This window comes from Argopecten irradians, chromosome 7 (assembly GCF_041381155.1).
Source record: "Argopecten irradians isolate NY chromosome 7, Ai_NY, whole genome shotgun sequence".
Classification (NCBI taxonomy): domain Eukaryota; kingdom Metazoa; phylum Mollusca; class Bivalvia; order Pectinida; family Pectinidae; genus Argopecten; species Argopecten irradians.
In genome coordinates this window covers 12,675,343-12,698,460 of record NC_091140.1, presented here as the reverse complement: position 1 = coordinate 12,698,460, position 23,118 = coordinate 12,675,343, and the positions used below count along the sequence as shown (strand labels likewise).

Below are 23,118 nucleotides of genomic sequence, written 5' to 3'. Positions count from 1 at the left end.
TATATCTCATAAAATGTATTATACCTCACGGATGAATCAAAACTTTTGTGTCTGTGGGAGTTTTCCTTCAGCCTCATCCAGGGTAATAAATGTCATGTTTTTATTAATCTAAAGAGGTTTTTTTAACAGCAGTCTTCAACACATTTTCTTGGTTCTTTACATTTTATTATATTTTATTTTCAACTACATTGAAAATCTAGGATTCCTATAATCTGATTTTATTTCAGAAAATAGTGTCATTTAAAAATATGCCAAAGCTGGTGGAAAGTTGGTCCAGGAATATACTTAGATACGTAAACCACCGATTTAAGTTCAGTGCCTAGCTATATATAGCTACTGCCTAATGTTGGATTCAAACTTGAAACCCAGAGGTTCAGAACTAGAAGTAATATATTGAAAACCTTAACCACTATGCCACTGCAGTCTCATTTGAGTAAAATAGCTGAACTAATTAATTCATCAAGAAAAAAAAACATACGTAGATCTAGATATTTTATGATATGAAATTTAAAGCTGCATAGATTTGTACCTTTGGTCAGCAAATACGATTGTGCCATCCATACTATGCTGAGTACACCATTCCATTTTGTCCAAACCCATCACCGATAGTTCATGCATGACTCGATCCTTAACGAGCCGTCCAACAGCCACCAGCCATGTGTTCTGTTTATCTGAAATTTTCACCATAATATGGTTTTTAACTTGCATTCTGAAGAGCAATGAAAACATTCATCAACCTACAATCATTTCTAGGCAGCTCACTAAATTTCTGTATCAAACTTGTAGCCCAGTAATGCATCAGAGTAGCACACTTTTATTTTTTTTACTTTTCTTTACATGGAATGGTAAAAAGATAAATCAAATAATAAAACATCAGAAAATTGAGATTCCGAGTAGCACACTTTTTTTATCTTTTTTACTTTTCTTTGCATTGAATGGTAAAAAGATAAATTAAATAATAAAACATAAGAAAATTGAGATCCCGAGTAGCACACTTTTATATTTTTTTTTTTCTTTACATGGAATGGTAAAAAGATAAATTAAATAATAAAACATGAGAAAATTGAGATCCCGATCAAACTTATTTGATTTTAACTAAACATTTCCCAGTAAACGTACTTACTAGATATTCCCTCTAATTCTATCTGCTGTTCTTTATAAAACATATTCTCTTGTTGAATAATCTTGATGTCACAGCTCTTTCTACTTTGATATATTGAGGTTAACAATGTTGTCATCAAGAAAATAAAAGTGTCTGCTTCTCATAAGAGATGCTAAGCTATATGGTAGTGACATTAATATCAAAATTGAAAATTGAAAAAGCATAAAAGCTAAGCAATATGGTATTGACTTTATATAAATATCAATATTAAAATTGGAAAAAGCATTAAAGCTAAGCTATATAGTACGTATATTGATATTAATATCAAAATTGAAAATTGAAAAAAGCAGAGTTCCTCAAGATGGTGTCCAAAAACTATAGTGTATTTTTCTTTTAATTGATATGCATATCAAATGATGCTATTCAACAAAAGATTGAGTGTACAAACCTGGTGGGTTCACATTTTTGTCTGTAACCTTTTGGTCATCTGATGAGATCCTCCCAAGAAAATGGACAGTTTCATACTGTGGGGCGTTATTATTTTTCAGCAGATTTTGAATCCGCACTAGGAAAGATCTATGGTTACTTTTAAAAGTATTAACTGTAAAAGATTTATAGATATATATATATATAAACAGGATTTCTGTGGAAAACAAATCTGCAAATAAAGAAATAGGAAAGAACAAATTATTTGGCTCATGGCCTAGCACATAGGTCATGGTCAGAATAACTTGTGTACTGCACACTAGTTTTCATACTGATCTACCAGAGTTGCTTCCCTTTATTTACATACCATCAGTACTGGCAAGAGTAATGCCTAGTTATAGGTTTATGATGCAAGTATCCAGCGAGCCAGATGGAATTAGATATACTCAAAATGACTATATGGCTTAATAAGTAAAGAAAGTAAGTACTTTAAAGAACCTATAAACCTCTATGTAAGGCTAACAAGAGATCCCAGAGGGATCTTGGCGCCCACCGAAGAATGATCTATATCTGACAATGGAAAGAGGGATCTTTTCCCTGCTTTTCAAACTTTTTCAAACACACGACATATAAAATTTGAGACAGATCGCTATAGTACTTTCTAAGAAATAGTGGTAACAAACTTCAACAATGAAATCTAAGATGGCGGCCGGTTGGCCATCTTGTTTACCGGTCAGTCCCGAAAGGCATTACGCATCAGTCCTAAAAGGTACTATGCACAACTAGGGTACAAGGGGAACCTACACATAAAATTTGAGAAAGATCCGGATCCTTTCAGTACTTTCTGAGAAATAGCGGTAACAGAGTTTAACAATCAAAATCCAATATGGCCGTCGGTCAGCCATCTTGTTTACCGATCGGTCCCAAATAACAATATGCACAACTAGGGTCCTTGAGGAACCTTCATATGAAATTTGTTAACGATACCTTCAGTACTTTTTGAGAAATAGCGGTAAAAAACTTTAACTATCAAAATCCAAGATGGCCATCTGTCGGCCATCTTGTTGATCGATCGGTCCCAAAATGCAATATGCACAACTATAGGGGCCCTAGGGGAACCTGTATATGAAATTTGAGAAAGATCCCTTCAGTACTTTTTGAGTAATAGCGGTAACAAACTTTAACTATCAAAATCCAAGATGGCCATCTGTCGGCCATCTTGTTCACCGATCGGTCCCAAAATGCAATATGCACAACTAGGGTCCTAGGGGAACCTGTATATGAAATTTGAGAAAGATCACTTCAGCACTTTTTGAGAAATAGCGGTAACAAACTTTAACTATCAAAATCCAAGATGGCCGCCTGTCGGCTATCTTGTTGACCGATCGGTCCCAAAATGCAATATGCACAACTAGGGCCCTAGGGGAACCTACATATGAAATTTGAGAAAGATCCCTTCAGTACTTTCTGAGAAATAGTGGTAACAAAAATTGTAAACGGACGGACGGACGGACGGACGGAAGGACGGATGGACGACGGACCACGGACGAAAGGCGATTTGAATAGCCCACCATCATCAACATCTGATGATGGTGGGCTAAAAATTAATGCACACTGTATTTCACTTGATTCAAATGAGAGGGGATAGATTCTTATCAATCTCCACCAACAACATTGTGTATATGAAACAATAGGCCTTTTATTGAGTTTTGTTAACTTATTCAAGACACAGTCTTTATTCTGTATTTGGATCTTACAGAGTGTGATCAGCCCTTGCTGATGGCTTTGTCATGCGTTTGTGTGCACCTAACATAATATATTACAGGAAACAACACATTACTTGGCTTCAGTCATTAAATGACATACAATTAATAGCAACCAAGCAAAATGGGCAGATAACTCTGTAATAAGCATAGAAATAAAATAATAGGACTCAACTGAAACATATGATAACTCACTTTGTGCCTTTGTCTGGTGAGACGATAAACTCTCGGATAAAAATGGATTTTCATCAGCTGTCCGAAACTGTCGGCTAAACATCTCACAGTCATTATAATGGAGAATGCTTGAGATAGGCAGGCCAATTATATTTATCTGGATTAGATCAAATATACTCTTTTATATTTACATATCTGTTTTTTCCTTTGTTATATACATCTTTTAACTTTATCAACTGGGATCTCGTTTACACTTGTGTAAAAGCAGTTGGTTGTCGTGTAAGACCACATACATTTCATCAATTGATCATGACTGGCTGTTGCATCAATTGTATAACGTTGAAAAAACATAGTTTCATTTTATCGGAACAATTGAAATGTAAATATAGGAATGATTTTTATTTTTTGTTGTTTACTGGTGTGTAAACTGTATTTTAAATGACGTGCATTGCCATTAGCGCATCATGTTGAAATATCTGTCCAACAAATGCAGTTTACACACCAGTAAACAACAAAAAATAAAAAACATTCCTTAAATAGTTGCTATCACACTAGGATAAAGATTGAACTATTTTTAGAATGCTTAAAGGGAAAAAAATGATAATTTGAATTATTATTATCATAACAGTTTTCTTCTATGTAAAAATTTAAATAAACTGTCTTTGAGTAAATATGAAGCTATTATACACAATCTTTCAAATTCTGAACAGCCTAATCTTAAAGTTGAGTTAAGAATAAATGACAAAACATCTGAGACAATTAATCCAAAACTGCATGTCCACATTTATGTACTACATGCACTTGGTATTAGCTGTATTCTAAAAACCTACACGATCAATACTGGAGAGGCTTAGAACATGTACTTTAATCAACACTTAATCGAAAACAAAACTACTGGATCTAATGTGGTAATGTCTCACAATTGCTTATATATGTTATAATGGAGACTACAACAATTGTAGATACAATCATTATAACAATTATCTAATATATCTGTACATGGATACCAACTTACTGGTGAATGGCCAAGTGCACCAGCAATACCCTCCGACACATAAATAACAGTCCCGGAGTGTGAGACAACCATCAAAAATCCACCCGTAGCCTGTCCAAATGTAAATTATATCTAAATACATACACTCAAAGTAAGACTCATATATTCAAAATAAATTGATTATTATAAACAGCTATTTAGCACAACCAAAAGACTATCACTGTTCATGACATTTTGATAATTAACCATTACATGTAGCTCTTAAAGTAATTAAGAAGATCTTGATACTATTTATAATACATACTATAACAGTACATGTACAATAGATATCAAAGTTACAATGTAACTACCTCATTAAGACAGTGACGAAGAATATCTGATGACAAGAAGCTCGGTGGTCTCCATTTTTGGAGTGAAATCTTCTTTTCTTTGATACCTGCAATGAAGATGGGTTCATTTTTAAACTATAAATGCAAGAAAAGTGAAAGGTACTGTAAAATCATGGAAACCATTTGCTAGGATATTTGAAACTGAAATGATTACAAGAAATCACACAATCAATCTGAAATACTCAATCAACAGTTGATGTTTCTGCTCGAAGATAATGAACTCTATAAACCTTGGAGTCTTGTGAGTGACCCTGAAATACAATGTAGGTCAAAGAATTTAATTATTCTGTTGGAATCTATGTCCTAATATATATATATATAGGAATTGAATGTATTTTTCTAGAAGCTATCTACATATCTCGGAAGATATGTAGATAGCTTCTATAATTCATAGCCGCTATGAAAATCAGAAAAATACATTCAATCCATATATTGACATTAGAATAATTTATGAAAATAAAAAATTTTGAAAGGTACTCATATTATATTTAAAATTATGACACCCATACACGACGAGAAACCAGATTAATGGAACAGCTGGAGGACAAAGTTGTTCCACAACGTCGCGTTTTCCAGCTTCAGCCTTCTGGTCGACATTTTTTTTTTTTTTTTGCAAATGACAAACAATATACAATGTACAAGCAATAAAGTTAAAATAAGATTTGATTGACTTAATATTAAAGTAAACCTTTCATTCTACATAAAGAAGCAACACATTAAAGATTATACATTAAAATATTATGGGGGACTATTTTTTATTGATATGAAACTGGCATGATAATGTTTAAAATCAGGTGATCCATGCATGAGAATCGTTGTATTCATAGTGTATTCATAGTGTTTTCATAGGCAAATGTTTGTTTTCGTCAGTTGGTTGATTAATATAGTGAAGAAACACTCAGAATGTAAATATATGTATGTGTATTATAGTGTCAAGTGTATGAACTCTACAATTATAGAGAAAAACAGACTCATCTTTTTTAATCTGAGTTTTTTTGTTTTTCTTATAAATGGGCTCTACATACGTGTAACCCATATCCTACCTTAACAAGAGGTCCAGAGGGCCTGTATTGCTCACCTGGTTTGTAATGCCAAGTAATGTTCTGAATACAGGTTCATTGTTTCTTTTCTGAAGATATTTGAAGATTTACCTATAATTCCCCTATTGGGCCCCACCCCTCCTGCCCCCAGGGGGTCAGAGCCAAGATTCATACGAGGTCTGTTCCCCTTCCCAAAGGATGTTTGTAGCAAAATTTGGTTATAATCCAAGCAGAACTCTAGAACAAGTAGCTATAGCAATTTATAGGATTTACCTCTATTTCCCCTATTTGGCCCCGACCCTCCTGCCCCCAGGGGATCAGAGCCAAACTTTATACAAGTTCTGTTCCCCTTCACCCAAGGATGTTTGTGGCCACAATCCATGCAGAACTCTGGGACAAGTAGCAATTTATAGGATTTACATGTACCTCTAATTCCCCTATTGAGCTGCGCCCCTCCTGCCCCTAGGAGGTCAGAGCCAAAATCCATTCAAGTTCTGTTCCCCTTAACCCAAGGATGTTTGTGGACAAATTTGGTTACAATCCATGCAGAACTCTATGACTAGTAGCGTTTTAAAAGAAATGTTGACGGACGGATGGACGGCGCACAATGACATAAGCTCACCGGCCCTTTGCGCCAGGTGAGCTTAAAATATATATATACCGTTGGTCAGAAATTTGTGCCAGGTCCCTGTGTATAGGCCTGCACAAGTTCTACAAACGCTAACTTGTTTGTTTCTTTTTTTCCGGTGCAAAGTCGATTGGGTCACAACAATTGCCAGATCCTTCATACATACTCATGCCTATTTCCATGAAATTCTTCGTATGGCTTCGTTTTGTATTTATTGTGGGCCACATCATTAATTATATCTATTTTTTTATTTTTTTTTGGTCACAGTAACATCTTACCTGGCTTTAGTCAGCATTTTATGCAGAGAACGTAGTAAATGTTTGTGATTATAAAATAAATTCTAAAGTTACGTATATTGTGCCTTTAAATATTGTCTCTGTCATGATCAGTTGACAACTGATTATGCGTCTTTGGCGAGGTTGGTAAAATCACTGGTTTTTCATGCCAAAATTAGATCAAAGTTCAATACCTGGTCAGCTAGATATAAAATGTATATACATGTAACTAGGGCATTGGACAGCAATGTATATTTTTCCTATTCTTCTATGTGTACATACAAAAATGTATATGTTCAAGACTGTTGTTACCCAAGCATATGATATCAAATATTTCAAATTATTTCAACCTATTTTAACTTGAAAAGTCATGTTCATGTATAATTGTTTAATTTCACTGGGAGAACATTTCAATATTTTCTCTTTGATACTAATTTGTAGAAAAACAATATTTGCAAACTGCTAATTTCTACTATATCAATAAGCTATATATTGTTAAGTAATTTTTCTCACCATTTGTTTTTTTTATTACATTCTCGGGAGTTTAAGTTTGCAGAAATCATATTTACCGCAAACACAGCAAAATTTACACCCACTCCAACTTTAAACAACTAATACAGTAAATATTTCAGTAGCGTTCATCAATGAATATTTAGAACACCAATTGGAACATCATGACTGTTCCGGCTTATCTGTGTAAAAATGAAATAATTATAACAAGTCTTCCATGTGAAGCTACCTGACAATGTCATCCCCATTTGACCTTTATATGTAGGATATAGTAATGTAGAAAGAATACTAGGTGTGTGTCTATAGACCTATTGATATTTAACCATCTGTCAGTCTGGCGTGTTATTTGTAAATACAGATCATATTAACACATCTAGCTGATATTCACACCAAAGGGAACAAGAGGCCCAGAGGGCCTGTATCGCTCACCTGGTTTTTTGTTAGTAATTATCACAAGAATCTGACAATTAGAAAAATAAGCAAAATTGACTCCCAAAGTTTAATTTTGAATCACAACCATACAATGATGCTATTGATACCATACAAATATGCTATCCAATACAGAGGTTCAGAGACAAAGTAATTTATATGAAAATAGTAGCCTAATTGACCTTTTTGACCTCGCATCTATTGCCGTTTAAGGCCCCGGGGGTCAGCCCTATCATTTGTACAATTTCAAATCCCAACCCTATAAGGATGCTACCATTGCATTATAAGTGCTCTTCCATTCTTAGTTGCAGAGAAGAAGTCGTTTATATGGAAATAGCTAAATTGACCCCTTTTGACTCCACCCTTCAGGCTACCGGGGGGGGGGGGGGGGGGGGGGGGGGGGGGGGGGGGGGGGGGTCAGCCCCATCATTTGCAAAATTTTGAATCCAAACCCTATAAGGATCAATCCAAACCCTATAAGGATGTAACCATTGCATTATGAGCGCAATCCCATGTTAAGTTACAGAGAAAAAGTCATTTATATCCATGGAAATTGACAAGCCGCCTGGGGTCAGCCCTATCATTTGCTCAATTTTGAATCCCCAGCCTACAAGGATGTTACCATTGCATTATGGGTGCTATACCATGCTTAGTTGCAGAGAAGAAGTCATTTATATGGAAATAGCCAAATTGACCCCTTTTGACCCCGCCCCTCAGGCCCCCCGGGGTCAGCCCTATCATTTGCACAATTTTGAATCCCCACACTATAAGGATGCTACCATTGCATAATGGGTGCTATACCATGCTTAGTTGCAGAGAAGAAGTCATTTATATGGAAATAGCCAAATTGACCCCTTTTGACCCCGCCCCTCAGGCCCCCGGGGGTCAGCCCTATCATTTGCACAATTTTGAATCCCCACCCTATAAAGATGATATCATTGCATTATGGGTGCTATCCCATGCTTAGTTTCAGAGAAGAAGTCATTTATATGGAAATAGCCAAATTGACCCCTTTTGGCCCCGCCCCTCAGGCCCCCGGGGGGTCAGCCCCATCATTTGTACAATTTCCAGCTAGTAGCCCATAAGGATGCTACCATTCAAATTTTATTGAAATCCGACGAGCGGTTATGGAGAAGAAGTCGATTGTTGACGGACGCCGGACGCCGGACGTGGACGCCGTACGCCGGACGCCGGACGCTGCGGTATCCCATAAGCTCACCTCGGTCCTTTGGACCAGGTGAGCTAATAATTAAGACCCTGACAGGTCTTAACAACACAAATCATAAACTACAGTGATTCAGATTGGGGCTAAATTTTGGCCATTTTTTCAGTACTCTTTCAAAATGTCCTAACATTTTTGAAAATCCTTAATGATTTCAATTGAGAATGCCCTAACAAAATTTTGTAAAACCCCAAAATGTCCTTAAGATTTTTAAATCAATATGATGCACTGAAAACAACATACATATTGAATATTGCACATATAGTTAAATAAAGTAATATGTGCCGTAACTGGGTGACAAATTTAACATGTTATTTTTCATTCAGATATCCATTGAAAACCATATGGTTTGATTAATTCAGCTGTGGAATTCATTCAAATAGCTTCAAATACCTTATAAATGTTAGCTAAAATACAGAAATTATGTAATGAAAACTGGTGTTTTATGTGCTTTAATATGTAGGTATAATGGGAACATACCTGTAGAAATTACTTACAATTACTATAAATTAGCACTGTAAAAATGTGAAAAGAAAGACCACAATTTGACTTGATGGTCTTACTGTATGTACTATTTTCACTTCGCTATAGATGTAATCACATGTATAAATCATTTTCAGCTATCATTGTGCTTATAAAATGAAAACCTATACTGACATGTATATACTGTAATCCTCAAAATGTTGGTAACTTTTGGTGATGAACAACATATTACTTAAAAGCTCTTCATGATTCATGAATAATATACCACGTACATGTATAACTTAAACTGTAGGCGAGATTATGATATATATAAACTATCAAATTATTGGAGTATTCAAGTTATGTAGACAGTATAATGTAATAATAAAGTGAAAAGTTTGTACAAACCATGCAAGTCTACCACCTTTATTTAAACAGGTTTTATAGTGTCCTTTAATAGATATAACTTTCAGTTAACAGGGTTAAAATATAACCTAGCTGGCATGTACATATATATATGCATAATACATTTATCATTGCCAAGTACCAAGCAATATAAAAAGTAGGTAAAGTTTCATACTATTAAGTAATTAATTTTCAATAATTAATTCCACTTAACAAGTAACCTATACCACTGTGACTTAATTCCCACTTTATATATACATACATTTTATAATTTATAATTTAAAATAAATTATTTTGCAGTCAAACTAAAATAATATTATGGAGTTCTCTGGGAATTGGAAAATACCTAAAATTGTCAAGGTTGAATTATTTCAGGTGGGAAAGTGAAATTGTGTTGAAATAGGAGCTTTTTAGGTTACGTTATTACAATTTTAAAGTATTTCATATCACAATTTAAATCAAATGGGTGCCACTGTATATACAATTAGGGTTAGAATTCTAACTTCAGTATTAACACTGAAACTCTAGTACACCCTGGATTCATATGTAATGACTGTTTTTTTAATTTGGCAGCTTTAGTTGCCATGTTAACATTGGAAATATGCATATATTACAAAAACAATGACAATTTTGGCCACTTTTTTTATTGTCTAGGAAACCATAGAGTGCATCCTTGAACAAACTCAGAGAACATGTTTCCACTTCCGATACATTTTAATGACAGATATAAAATTTGTAATAGTTCACGGATGCGCTCTATGATTTCTCAAAGAAAAATTGATTTTTAATGTTGGTTTTTATATTCAAATTCATTTTGATTGATTTCTGAAAATTTTCCTCCGACATATTCCTGAAATTAAACAGCACAGAAATTATAGTTTACCAGTTTGTAGTACTATATGCCATATTTACTCACCATAATGAAACCTTAAGTAGTTAACAACTAATACAGTAAATATTTCAGTAGCGTTCATCAATGAATATTTAGAACACCAATTGGAACATCATGACTGTTCCGGCTTGTCTGTGTAAAAATGAAATAATTATAACAAGTCTTCCATGTGAAGCTACCTGACAATGTCATCCCGTATTTGACCTTTATATGTAGGATATAGTAATGTAGAAAGAATACTAGGTGTGTGTCTATAGACCTATTGATATTTAACCATCTGTCAGTCTGGCGTGTTATTTGTAAATACAGATCATATTAACACATCTAGCTGATATTCACACCAAAGGGAACAAGAGGCCCAGAGGGCCTGTATTGCTCACCTGGTTTTTTGTTAGTAATTATCACAAGAATCTGACAATTAGAAAAATAAGCAAAATTGACTCCCAAAGTTTAATTTTGAATCACAACCATACAATGATGCTATTGATACCATTTTGATTGATTTCTGAAAAATTTCCTCCAACATATTCCTGAAATTAAACAGCACAGAAATTATAGTTTACCAGTTTGTAGTACTATATGCCATATTTACTCACCATAATGAAACCTTAAGTAGTTAACAGTGAGTTTGAGTATCTGGGATCGATCAACTTTTTGATTAGCATCTGAGATCCAAGGAATTTCTTGGGCAAGTACAGACAAGTAGCTCTTCAGCTTGTCCCGACGAATCTTCTCTCCAACTTTTCTGGACTGTCTACAATTGCATAACATGACACAACATGAAAATTTTACTTTTGAATAAATAGGCAGTAATTTGCATTTAAGAATAAATCCAATTTTATTAAAAGGACAAGAATATAATTTTATGCTCCAACAAATGGCTATCACATCAATTTTTGAAGCTAGCTTTTCGTTTTTCATCTGTGAAGCACTACGAAACTGATAAGTAAATGTATTTTGAAACAGTGCATGTACAATCCAACATGTCTAAAAAGACCACCCAATTCAAGGCACCAGAAAATAGGTGTTAAATAAAAGCTGAGTGGTCTTTACAGTCAAATTGTGTTCAAATTGGCCTTTTAGGACAATGATAAAGTGGTCTCATTAGGAAGGTGGTCTTTATACAGAGTTGGTCACACTAAGGCAGGTTTGACTGTATATCACAATAACAATATCTAAAGATTCAGGAGTTTGAATCCCATGTGGGCGGGCAGTTGCCAGGTAATGACAGCTGGTCAGTGGTTTTCGTCTATGTTTTCCTCTGCCATCTAACCACGCACATCCTGACATGACCATGGCTGTAAAAGGCCACTATATATACCTTTCCAAAACAGCTTTTAAAATGGAAATGTAAAATGAGATTGATAATTTTGTAGAGTCACAAAAGTTATTAGCTTACTGTTTATACTTCACGTATCATCACCATTTGAACAATATGGTTAAATAAATGAAATGTTAATTTTTATAACGTTGGTCTTCTTATGTTTCCTGCCGTCGTCCTTATTAAATACTGCACGGTAGTTGACTATCATTCCATTAGATGGCAAAACAGTGAAATGACTCTCCACTCTTATCTTATATTATGAAGGAAATCTGGCATGACTGGTGTTGTACCCTCATCTTAGGCGATCAGTATATAATTTCTGATATTATTAATTTTGTTTAAGAAACCTTAGTGGGCCTTTAATATGATGTAAAAACTAACAACCAAAGAAAACAAACCTCAAATAGAAACATACATGTATAATCAGATAGTGTAGATACATTGTACCTTTAAATCATACATACTTTTTTATGTCAATGTCCTCATGGAGTTTGCTTTTTCTCTTGTCTCTGCCACCATCACAACTGCAAACAAGCATATCTACATTAATATAGGTACTGGACACATTGAGTGTATCTATGACCATTTACCGGAGGAAATGGGTTTGTATACCGTTGAGGACAGCCCCAACACATACATGAGATGGAAGATATCTAACATATATACCTGTCAGGGGAGGAGTTTTTACATCTCGTGGGAGGTCTCAGCAACCATACACTAGAAGGAAGGATTCACCTTGAGTATACCTGAGGGGTCAGGAGGGTCTAACATACATTCATATATCTGAGGGGAGGGGCTTGACCATAAACCTGAGGAGTCAGAATTCGAGGGGTTCATCATATACCTGAGGGGTGCATGGGGATGGTTGACCATATATACCTGAGGGTCAGAAAGGTCCACCATATACCTGAGAGGTCTGGACGGTCCACCATATATATACCTGAGGGGTTGGGATATGGTCCACCATATACCTGAAGGGTCAGGAAGGTCCACCATATGCCTGAGGGGTCTGGACGGTCCACCATATATACCTGAGGGGTTGGGATATGGTCCACCATATACCTGAAGGGTCAGGAAGGTCCACCATATACCTGAGGGGTCTGGACGGTCCACCATATATACCTGAGGGGTTGGGACGGTACACCATATACCTGAGGGGTCAGAGGTTCAACCATAAACCTGAGGGGTCTGGACAGTCCACCATATATATACCTGAGGGGTCAGGAGGTTTCACCATATACAAACATCGCAAAATTGGTCTGACCAATGAACATGTCTAGAAAAAGTTGATGCAGACCGCGTATTTTAAAATCGGGTCCAGACTGACCGACCAGCAATTATTGAGTTCTGGAAGTCAGTAGCAATGGCATGATTGCTCATTTGATTTAACAAAATCATTATTTGTTAACCCCACAGTAATGTAGAATTTAAACTGCATAAAATATTCATGACAGCAGCTGCATGTCTGGATATATAGTTATACTAATAGCAGAAGTTATGTTTACTTTCGAAATTCACATTAATGTTCAGTATTAATGATCGTTTCGACAAAATCTTGTCCGGTCTGGCTTACTCACAGTCCTTGCTGGTCGGAATGTCTATAGCCATTTTTTTCAACTTTTGCAATATCTGCATATAACTGAGGGCAGTGGTTCATCATATACCTAAGGAGTCAAAATGGTCCACCATATACCTGAGGGGTCAGATGGGTCCACCATATATATACCTGAGGGGAGCGGTTCACCATATATCATAAGGGGTCTGGATGGTCCACCATATATCTAAGGGGTCAGGACGCTTACGGTCCACCTGAGGAGGTGAGATGGTCCACTATTACCTGAGGGGTCAGATGGGTTCACCATATACCTGAGGGGAGTGGTTCACCATATACCAAGGGGTCAGGAGGGTCCACCATACAACTCAGGCGATGGCTTTTCCACTTTATACCTGAGGGGAAGGGTTCACCATATACCTGAGGGCCAGGGGTCGGAAGGGTCTAACTCAGGGGACAGTCTGAACAATATCTGAGGGGATGGATTCAACATTCACCTGATTAGATGGATTCACCATACAACGGAGAAGTGAGGTCGACAATAAATCTATTTGCAAATTGATGGGATATGACCACTTAAAACCCGGAGAAAAGGTTTACTTTAGCCATATACATGTACCTGAGGGGAAGAGTCCACTATAATGTACAGCTGATCATGAGGGGCCGAAGGGAGGGGTAACCATAATTATCTGACAGGAGGAGTCCAATGTAGCCATAAACATGTACATGTACCTGAGAGGGGCCGAAGGGAGGGGTAACCAAATATCTGAGGGGATCGAGGAGTCCACTTTACAGCTGATCATAAGGGGCTGGAGGGAGGGGTTCACCAAATATCTGAGAAGAGGAGTCCAATGTACAACTGATCATGAGGAGCCTGAGGGAGGGGTAACCAAATATCTAAGGGGAGGAATCCACTGTACAGCTGATCATGAGGAGCCTGAGGGAGGGGTAACCAAATATCTAAGGGGAGGAATCCACTGTACAGCTGATCATGACGGGCCGATGGGAGGAGTAACCAAATATCTGAGGGGATCGAGGAATCCACTTTACATCTGATCATAAGGGGCCGGAGGGAGGTGTCACGCTCGCATAATGAAATAAATACATGTAATACCTGTTTCGTGTTGTTTTGTATGGATGGAGTATATAGGGTTAGTAATTTGTGTAGTGCGACCTATAATGCTGAACTCACTATCAGGTAAGTATGAGAGAAGATACCCGAGAGGTACCGGGTAGAGACGCACATGGATATGGCGGCAAGACGTACACAGTCTGGATTGTGTCCAGTTGTAGGATTGTATAGGCCGGCCAATATTTGGAGCACAGAAAGCTGACTATGGTAAGTGTTTGCCCTCGTAATATCATTACACGATACCATTTTGTATTGTGTCCGTTTGGATTGTATAATTTACCTGATGGGGACCGGTCAAGCATTCATAGGCGTTGCGGTCCCGTTGCGGTCCACTCGTGCATGACTGAGTTGTTTACGTGTACGTTCCATTTATAAGTAATCTAGTTATAAGTGTTTAAATATTAGATAAATGCATATATTTACACTTGCTAGGTTTGATCACTATACGTAAGTACTAGCCGATTTTGTTTACCATAACTGCATGGAAACATTGAACTTTGAACTTGCGTATGAAAATGTTCTATGCAACGTAAAGGGGCTACTTTTTTTTTTTTTTAAAGCAACACATGGCTTTGTTTACATTTTGACGCAACATTACGTGTATATTGTTGTTTTTCGTAGAATTTTGGAAAAATGTAAACAATACATATATGTTTTATATTAATATATGATATCATTTTAAAAATTAACAGTTGAAGAAACGGGGAAAAATATCCGAAAAATGATGGATGTCAAATGTAAACATTACCTCTGTGTCTGTGTCCTACGATCGAGTCTTTGGGGTTGGCGGATGTGAGACCCTCTGACAGAGCTAGGTCAGTTATAAACATATTCTCTTGTCTTTGTTCTTTGAGAATTTAATCATGTGTATTATAAAACATGCACCGCTAGTAGGCTAATCCACGCGTTGACAGTTATGCGTCACCACAAATACATTGTATCCATCGAACACAAGTGAAGTTGTTCCATCTATCGATCTAAGCGTAGATTAAATAATCACATGGCTCCGAAGGATGTAATATTGTCAAGTCAGACGACAATCTCAAACAAATTTAGCTACTTGAAAAGCGGTGTTTGACAACTTCGGCAAACTCCAGTGTGTAAGCGTGCGTCAGCTTTGCCTCGCTGCACAATAACGGTCTCCCAGTTCACACATGTGGCCGAGTACAAATTCTTTATGTTATTACGCGATATATTAACTTTTAGCAAAATTGAATACCTATTTAAAGTTCTGATCTGATTAAATAAAATTATCTCTGAAATTTACTTTGTTTGTCATGTTTATTTTACACTAAAATATTGAACTTTTTTGTCGTTGCGGATGAATAATTCTACCTTACGTGAAAAGTCATCATTCGCTGTTCAATTGAGTAAGCTCCTCCCACTTTTGACCGACTTTTATTGAATAATTACGTCACTTTCAAATGACGATTTTATTGCATAAAATATAAATAAAAAGTCGTGTGAGTGTAAATATAGGGATTGAATTTCGTTTTTATGTTAACCATGCTTGTATGGAGCAATTCCTCTAAGAATATATTCAATATGGGGCGCTAGATATATTCAACATGGGGCGCTAGCGCCCCATATTGAATATATTCTTAGAGGAATTGCTCCATACAAGCATGGTTAACATAAAAACGAAATCCAATCCCTATTTATACGTTATATGTTGGATTAAGCAATATATTTAGTATGTAATAGTTTTGTAGAACCTGTTATTATAGAATAGTTGGTCATATATATATATATAAGCGTATGCGTTTTCTATGAGTATAGGTATGGAGGCCCATAGATAACACAGTACAGGCTCGGTATATAGTGTTCGTATTGGACCTGCACGGTTGTGTAATACGTCTTTTGCTTATATTTAGTTTAGTATTGAGCATTAAGATATTTTATTATGAGGAACGTTGTTATGTAATTATTATCAATTTAGTATAATTTCAGTAATAACTATCTTCAGTTTGGTAGAATAATAAATGTATGGAAGCGTATGTGAGCAGTAATTGATAGGTTTGACATACCTGCAAAGACATTATAGTCATATGAAATTAGGCAGATCTAAACATATTCTGTCCTGTTTTCTGTATTTACCAGCTTTTTATCCATGGAATGGGATGACAGACCAGCCAACACATCAGATGTGACTATGACAGTCATATATTTATGGCTACAGTGATGGTAAAACAGGTTCCATGGCACTCAGCGGTGCAGTAACCCCAGAGTGAGGCGACTTACGTTTGAGTCCACGGTCTACGATTGATGACTGGATGTGACACTTTGTTGTTCCACCAGTGGCCAATGGTGGGCATGTGACTTTCTATGTGACACTAAGGTGTCTACCATGGTTTACACTAGGTGTAACTCATAGCTGGAATTAGATGGACATATCATCATCGACCAGAGGAGTGTTTTTTGTGATTAAGAAGAGGACAAGACAATATCAGTGACTTTCTAGTGGTGTGTGGTGAATGGGAGAGAGAGTGAATGTATATGTATATTGATTCTATTATATAGTTTTATGTATATATAGTGTAAATAAACTTGTGTATATTGTATAGAATGCATCATTGTGTTGTCTTTTCCGAGTAAGGCTGCAGAGTTAAAATATTGCTAAAATCGTACTGAAACCATCTGAAAATTAGTGTAACTGTTGTAACATATGATCAAAGTTTTTTTACTGAATCACATACAAAGGTACATCTGCCTCTCTAATATATGTTTGTGATTATCACAAACTCTGAATTCAAATACCTTTTCCAAAATGTTATATTTCTGGAAAACGATATGCGGTGAATGTATCGTAAAAATGAAATAAAATACCATAAAAGTAAACGAACAGCAAATCAAAATTTTTGAGACAAATATATTTTGTTATGTATTTTGTATATTACTTCAACATTTGTTTATGGAATTTGTTTGTAGTTGAAATGAAAGGTCTGATAACGTACTGATTGTTTGCATTAGCTGTAATATAAAACAGTAGATTTAAATCATTATTGTAAAAAAAACACCGAATTTCCCGAAATCGGCGTGCGGTGAAAATGTTAATATTTTATTAATACACACGATGGATTTCATTTGAAAATTAAATCATCAAAACTGTGGTTCACAGGGGAAATTAAAGACAGTGCCCCCTGAAAATACTACGCGTTGCTATGCGTAGTAAACGAATCCCATTCATAAATCACACTTTCCTTGACCAATATGCGTACAAATCACGTGTATGACTACAAGGGGAATAACTCGTACAGGAATTTTGTCTGTTCCATATATGGTAATTCAGTCGACCTGATCTATTTTTACATTGAGAGTGACCATGGGTCATTGCGTACCCGCGTTTTATAGGGTAGCGTCACTCCTGTACTGGCCGTCGTAGAGGAAGGACGTACTTGTATGTATGACTATATGTAGATCTTGATCTAGAGCATACTTTAGATAGATCAGCTCCATTACTATGTAAGTACTTTATTTATGAATTATCTATGTTCACATTCCTTATAAAGATTATGTTTAATTGTATTATTTATATCTTTTGTTTCATCTGTAAATCAGAAGTATTTGGAGAGTAAATTCGCTAATTGATTAGTATTTGTATTTCCCGCCAAATTGTATCAATTGTAATATTTGTGTCTTGATTGATCTGGTAATTGTAAGCTTTATGCATTTCATAGTCATAGGTAGGTTTGGTGAATTCTGCTAGATGTCTGACGCCAGTACTTTTATGTGTTTTTTACTATTTTTGTCATATGTTAAATTGTAGCGTTTTGTGCGCACGTTCCATACGACGTACGAGTGTTCCCGGGAGTCGGGCCCTCTTCATTCATGAAGAGGTAGGTTTGGTGAATTCTCCTATGTTGTAACTGTTTGTAGTAGCATTGAATTATTTCAAGTTAATTTACCGATGTAACGTTGTATTGCTGTAAGCATTAGCCATACTATTGTACTATTAATAGCGACTGAGTTATTCAGTAAGAGCTGCGTTAGAGCAATTGTATAGGTTTAGTGTGAGCTAGTCCCTTGTGCTGGGTGCGTACATCCGTCACGTTATTGTAAATGGATTGTTCCATTATACTGTATTCATATGTAAGCTACATTATCTACATTGTACATTATAAATATATAAATTTGTTGTTATTTATTATTTTAGGGTGTTTTATGGAGAAATAAACTTCTTCATTGGATTACTTTCTGCGTGGAGTGCTTCATACTTTAAAACCACCAAGTAGACTCTGCTACAATAAGGGGAAGGAGGGAGGGGTACACCAAATATCTAAGGGGAGGAGTCCACTTTACAGCTGATCATATGGGGCCGGAGGGAGGGGTACACTAAATATCTAAGGGGGAGGGGGGGGGGGGGGAAATCCACTGTACAGCTGATCATAAGGGGCCGAAGGGAGGGGTACACCAAATATCTAAGGGGAGGAGTCCACTTTACAGCTGATCATAAGGGGCCGGAGGGAGGGGTACACTAAATATCTAAGGGGGGGAATCCACTGTACAGCTGATCATGAGGGGCCGAAGGGAGGGGTACACCAAATATCTAAGGGGAGGAGTCCACTTTACAGCTGATCATATGGGGCCGGAGGGAGGGGTACACTAAATATCTAAGGGGGGGGGGGGGAATCCACTGTTCAGCTGATCATGAGGGGCCGAAGGGAGGGGTACACCAAATATCTAAGGGGGGGGGGGAATCCACTGTACAGCTGATCATAAGGGGCTGAAGGGAGGGGTACACCAAATATCTAAGGGGGGGGGAATCCACTGTACAGCTGATCATAAGGGGCTGAAGGGAAGGGTACACCAAATATCTAAGGGGGTATTCCACTTTACAGCTGATCATGAGGGGCTGAAGGGAGGGGTATACCAAATATCTGATCACGAGGGGAGGGGTCTTCCATAAGCTGAGGTTGGAGGGATCATCCTTAACAATTAAAGGATTGATAGATTGCATTTATATCTCCAATAAATGCAATCTAACAATCCTTTAATTTTTATATTTACATTTGATTTTCTAGTTCAAAGTTTATCATAATTTAAATGCAAGTGAACATTTGAATTTCCTGCTTCAGCCATTTCAACGTGATAAATAATAGTCCCTATAAAAAATTGAAAAGATAACAAAATTTCGATGTTTTTTAATAGCTATTCAGTTAACTTTCAATTATCCAGACATTTTAAAGATTTTTTTCATAACCAAACTGGTTCATTCAACTACAATGTTAATTTTCCTGCGCGGACTAACATGGTTTTAGTAAACAAGACTCACATCCATTTATGTAGATATTACTACACCAAGTCTAGGCTGCATTTATTGGCTCATAATGCAGATCACGATTATCATAGAGTAATGAGAGTCGCTGTGGCAAAATGTAAATATATATAAATGTATGCGTACACCTGAGTATAGCTACATTGTATGTACTGCACTGTTGTAGCGGAAAAGACAGACTTTTTTCCCTACAACAGCTGTACATGCAACATCTGATGGAAGGCTTCCACCATCTGGTAAACCTGAGAGAGGTTATTTTGCTTGTGAATATTACAGTACGAACATTACATATTCTTGTATATTGGAGTAGGAATAATGGTACAATCAAAATTATATGTGAGCAACTATTAAGTTGTCATTTTTATGTTCACATTAATCAAAAATTCTTCTAAACCAATCCAAGGCAGTACATGTACAGCTAGGTCAAACTGTGTTTAGATACTGTAGACTACATACAACACTAACGTACACACCTACGGGTTGGGCACATGTAAATGTATTGCTATTATAGCAATATATAGCTATAATAGCTATTTATAGCTATACAAAACTAGCGAAAAACAACATTTCTGGAGATAAAAATGCTTGCGCTCAAAACCGACTCCTGAAACTTGCAGGGAATGTGTATAAGGATAACTTGAACACTATGCAACCATTTTTCGTTCGAAACAATAGAGCAATAATTAACTTAATTAGCTTAATTATACATCATCAAAACTGCTTTCTATATAGGTTTGAATGATCATTATAAACAACCATTGCAAGTTTCAGGAGTCAGTTTTGAGTGGAAGCAATTGTAAGGAAGCTGCAGTGCGCTTCGTTGTAATATTTTCTGGAAATTGTATTTACCGAAACTTTGACGATACTTCGCTGGGCACGAGATCTCGGGACTGCGCCTAGACTTTCAGTTTTCTACCGGGCCTTGAGAGGTGAGGAGTGAGTTTTGAATCTTATGTAATTTTTATATATTTGTCACCCATCCTTTCCCTAATTTGCTGTTATCGTATAGTATGGAACTGCATTTACATAGTGTGTGTGTATTTTTCGCTGTCAGTTCGATATTTTTGCTATATTTTTGAGTTTGAAATACTTGTAAAATTGTGCAATATTGGACTTGGCATGTCTCGCTTTTAGACGGTTTCGATAGTAATTAATAGTCTTCACTCTTGTTTTGAGAGCCGTTGGAAAAGAATGGGAGCCTCCTGTATTGAGTTTCGGGGTAGCCATTAAGGAGATATTTTGTGAATCTTTGCTGCATGGAGAACTGTGTTTGTGAAATTGGAGGTTAAACTATCAATAATCGGCCCTGTGGGTAGCGCCACGTGCTTGGTCTATCATTGATGGGTAGGTGATAATTACAATAGCAGAGATAGGTTATAATTACAATAGCAGAGATATGAGATTATCGGCGATAGCAGCAAAACTGTCCCTACTTCCTACTGAGCCACGCGGGTATTTTCTTGTTGTTGTTGACTTTACATATGTTAAACGTTAATAAACTGTAAAATGAATTTGATGTCGTCCATTATCCATGCTCACCAGTACCTGTCAATATTATTGCGAGACCTATGAATCTGCAAGCTAACGCGGCAGTCGAACCCAGGGCAAAACAAATTAATTGTATCATTCTACTCTAACAAGTTATTACACAATTTTATCTTCAAAAACGTTGTTTACCGTCAGTTTTGTATAGCTATAAATAGCTATTATAGCTTTATATCGGTTAATCCAATAATATTTGATCTCGATATTGAGAAACTTCTGATGTGCAATACAACGTAATGATCAAAGGTGTCTCGTCGTGCTATACCTCTAACATTGTTGGAGTATTTATCGGTATAATAGCAATAAATTTACATCTGACCTAACGTTACATGTCATTTGTAGTCCGTACATGTATATGTGTGTATGGGGGGGGGGGGGGGTTGTGTGTAAGCAGCGACGTATATTGTATTTATATATTAGTCTCTGGTGTAAGTAGATAAATTTAAGCTTAGTTGAACAGTTGTACAGGTGTACATTTGTAACGTGTTAGCTACAACAGTGCCATCAGTGGCCTTTAGACTCAATTAAAAGCTGTCATTAAATGTATTATAATCAGCGTAAATATGCAATGAGTTTGCATAAGAAAATGATAAACGGTATAAATAAAGTTACACGTAACTAACCTGGTGGCATCACTCATTCTCAGTCGGTTACATGAGACGAAGTTGTTGCTCTCTGAATGCAAACATCACAAGGACTGTGATTAGACCTAATTTGTCAACACAACGTTTACCGGTGTCAGGTTAGAAATGACCCTCGACAAAATAGACCTAAGTATATTAATATGACTGAAAGGGCGCAGCCAGATGTTTCAGTAACCATTAATTATGCAATGTTAAAAAGTTCAATTTATGGAAATCACGGAGCCGAATTTTCTGTTTATTTTTTATTCATATATCTCACTTTATACTTGTCCCCAAACCCCCATTTTAAATCTACATAAGAGAAAGAAGAAATTTTTCCGTAACAGATATTCCGTTTTGGATCATTTGTCGGTACTATGGCAGGATCATTTCATGCAAGTGTCAGCTAAATCGCACTGGTAGAACTTGAGAAGTTGAAAATGTGTTTTCAAGATGGTGTCTGTGGCAGCCATCTTGAATTTTGGATCGACCCGAAAAATAACAACACTTTGTAGGGACTATGTCAGGATCATTTCATGCAAGTATCAGCTAAATTGCACTGGTAGAACTTGAGAAGAAGTTGAAAATGTATTTTCAATATGTGGTCCGTGGCGGCCATCTTTGATTTCGGATCGACCCGGAAAATAACAACACTTGGTCATACATGTATGTCAGGATCATTTCATGCAAGTTTCAGCTACACGCACGACGGACGACGACGGACGAAACATGATGACTTATATATAAGTTATCCTCATCTTTCGGGTTAGATGACTTATACAGGGCGCAGCCCTTCGTGCCCGAACGAAGTGCGAAGCACTTCTAAGGTAACACATACATGAAAATATAACAAAAACAAAATCTTTAAAATTCATTCCTACACACTGACAGCTTCAGTTCGGCCGCGTTTGTTTTACCCATTGTAAAAAAATCCCATCAGCGTGAATGCGATGCTT

The 23,118-nt window shown here is 36.5% G+C and overlaps 1 protein-coding gene across 2 annotated transcripts in view; it reads right to left on the bottom strand.

Moving 5' to 3' along the window:
- Window positions 1–22,258, bottom strand: part of LOC138327586 (aryl hydrocarbon receptor nuclear translocator 2-like) — a 38,804-nt gene extending 16,546 nt beyond the window's left edge. Inside the window, exons 1-8 of one of the 2 annotated variants that reach the window (XM_069273782.1) lie at window positions 22,163–22,258; window positions 12,500–12,559; window positions 11,308–11,465; window positions 4,810–4,895; window positions 4,481–4,570; window positions 3,487–3,622; window positions 1,551–1,703; window positions 530–671 (exon numbers count right to left, since the gene is read on the bottom strand). In XM_069273782.1, coding sequence (XP_069129883.1) covers window positions 530–671; window positions 1,551–1,703; window positions 3,487–3,622; window positions 4,481–4,570; window positions 4,810–4,895; window positions 11,308–11,465; window positions 12,500–12,559; window positions 22,163–22,179 — 842 coding nt within the window. In that variant the 5' untranslated portion in view covers window positions 22,180–22,258. The remainder of the gene's footprint in view (window positions 1–529; window positions 672–1,550; window positions 1,704–3,486; window positions 3,623–4,480; window positions 4,571–4,809; window positions 4,896–11,307; window positions 11,466–12,499; window positions 12,560–22,162) is intronic. The other variant, XM_069273783.1, reaches the window with a different exon arrangement.
- Between the last annotated feature and the right edge of the window lie 860 nt (window positions 22,259–23,118).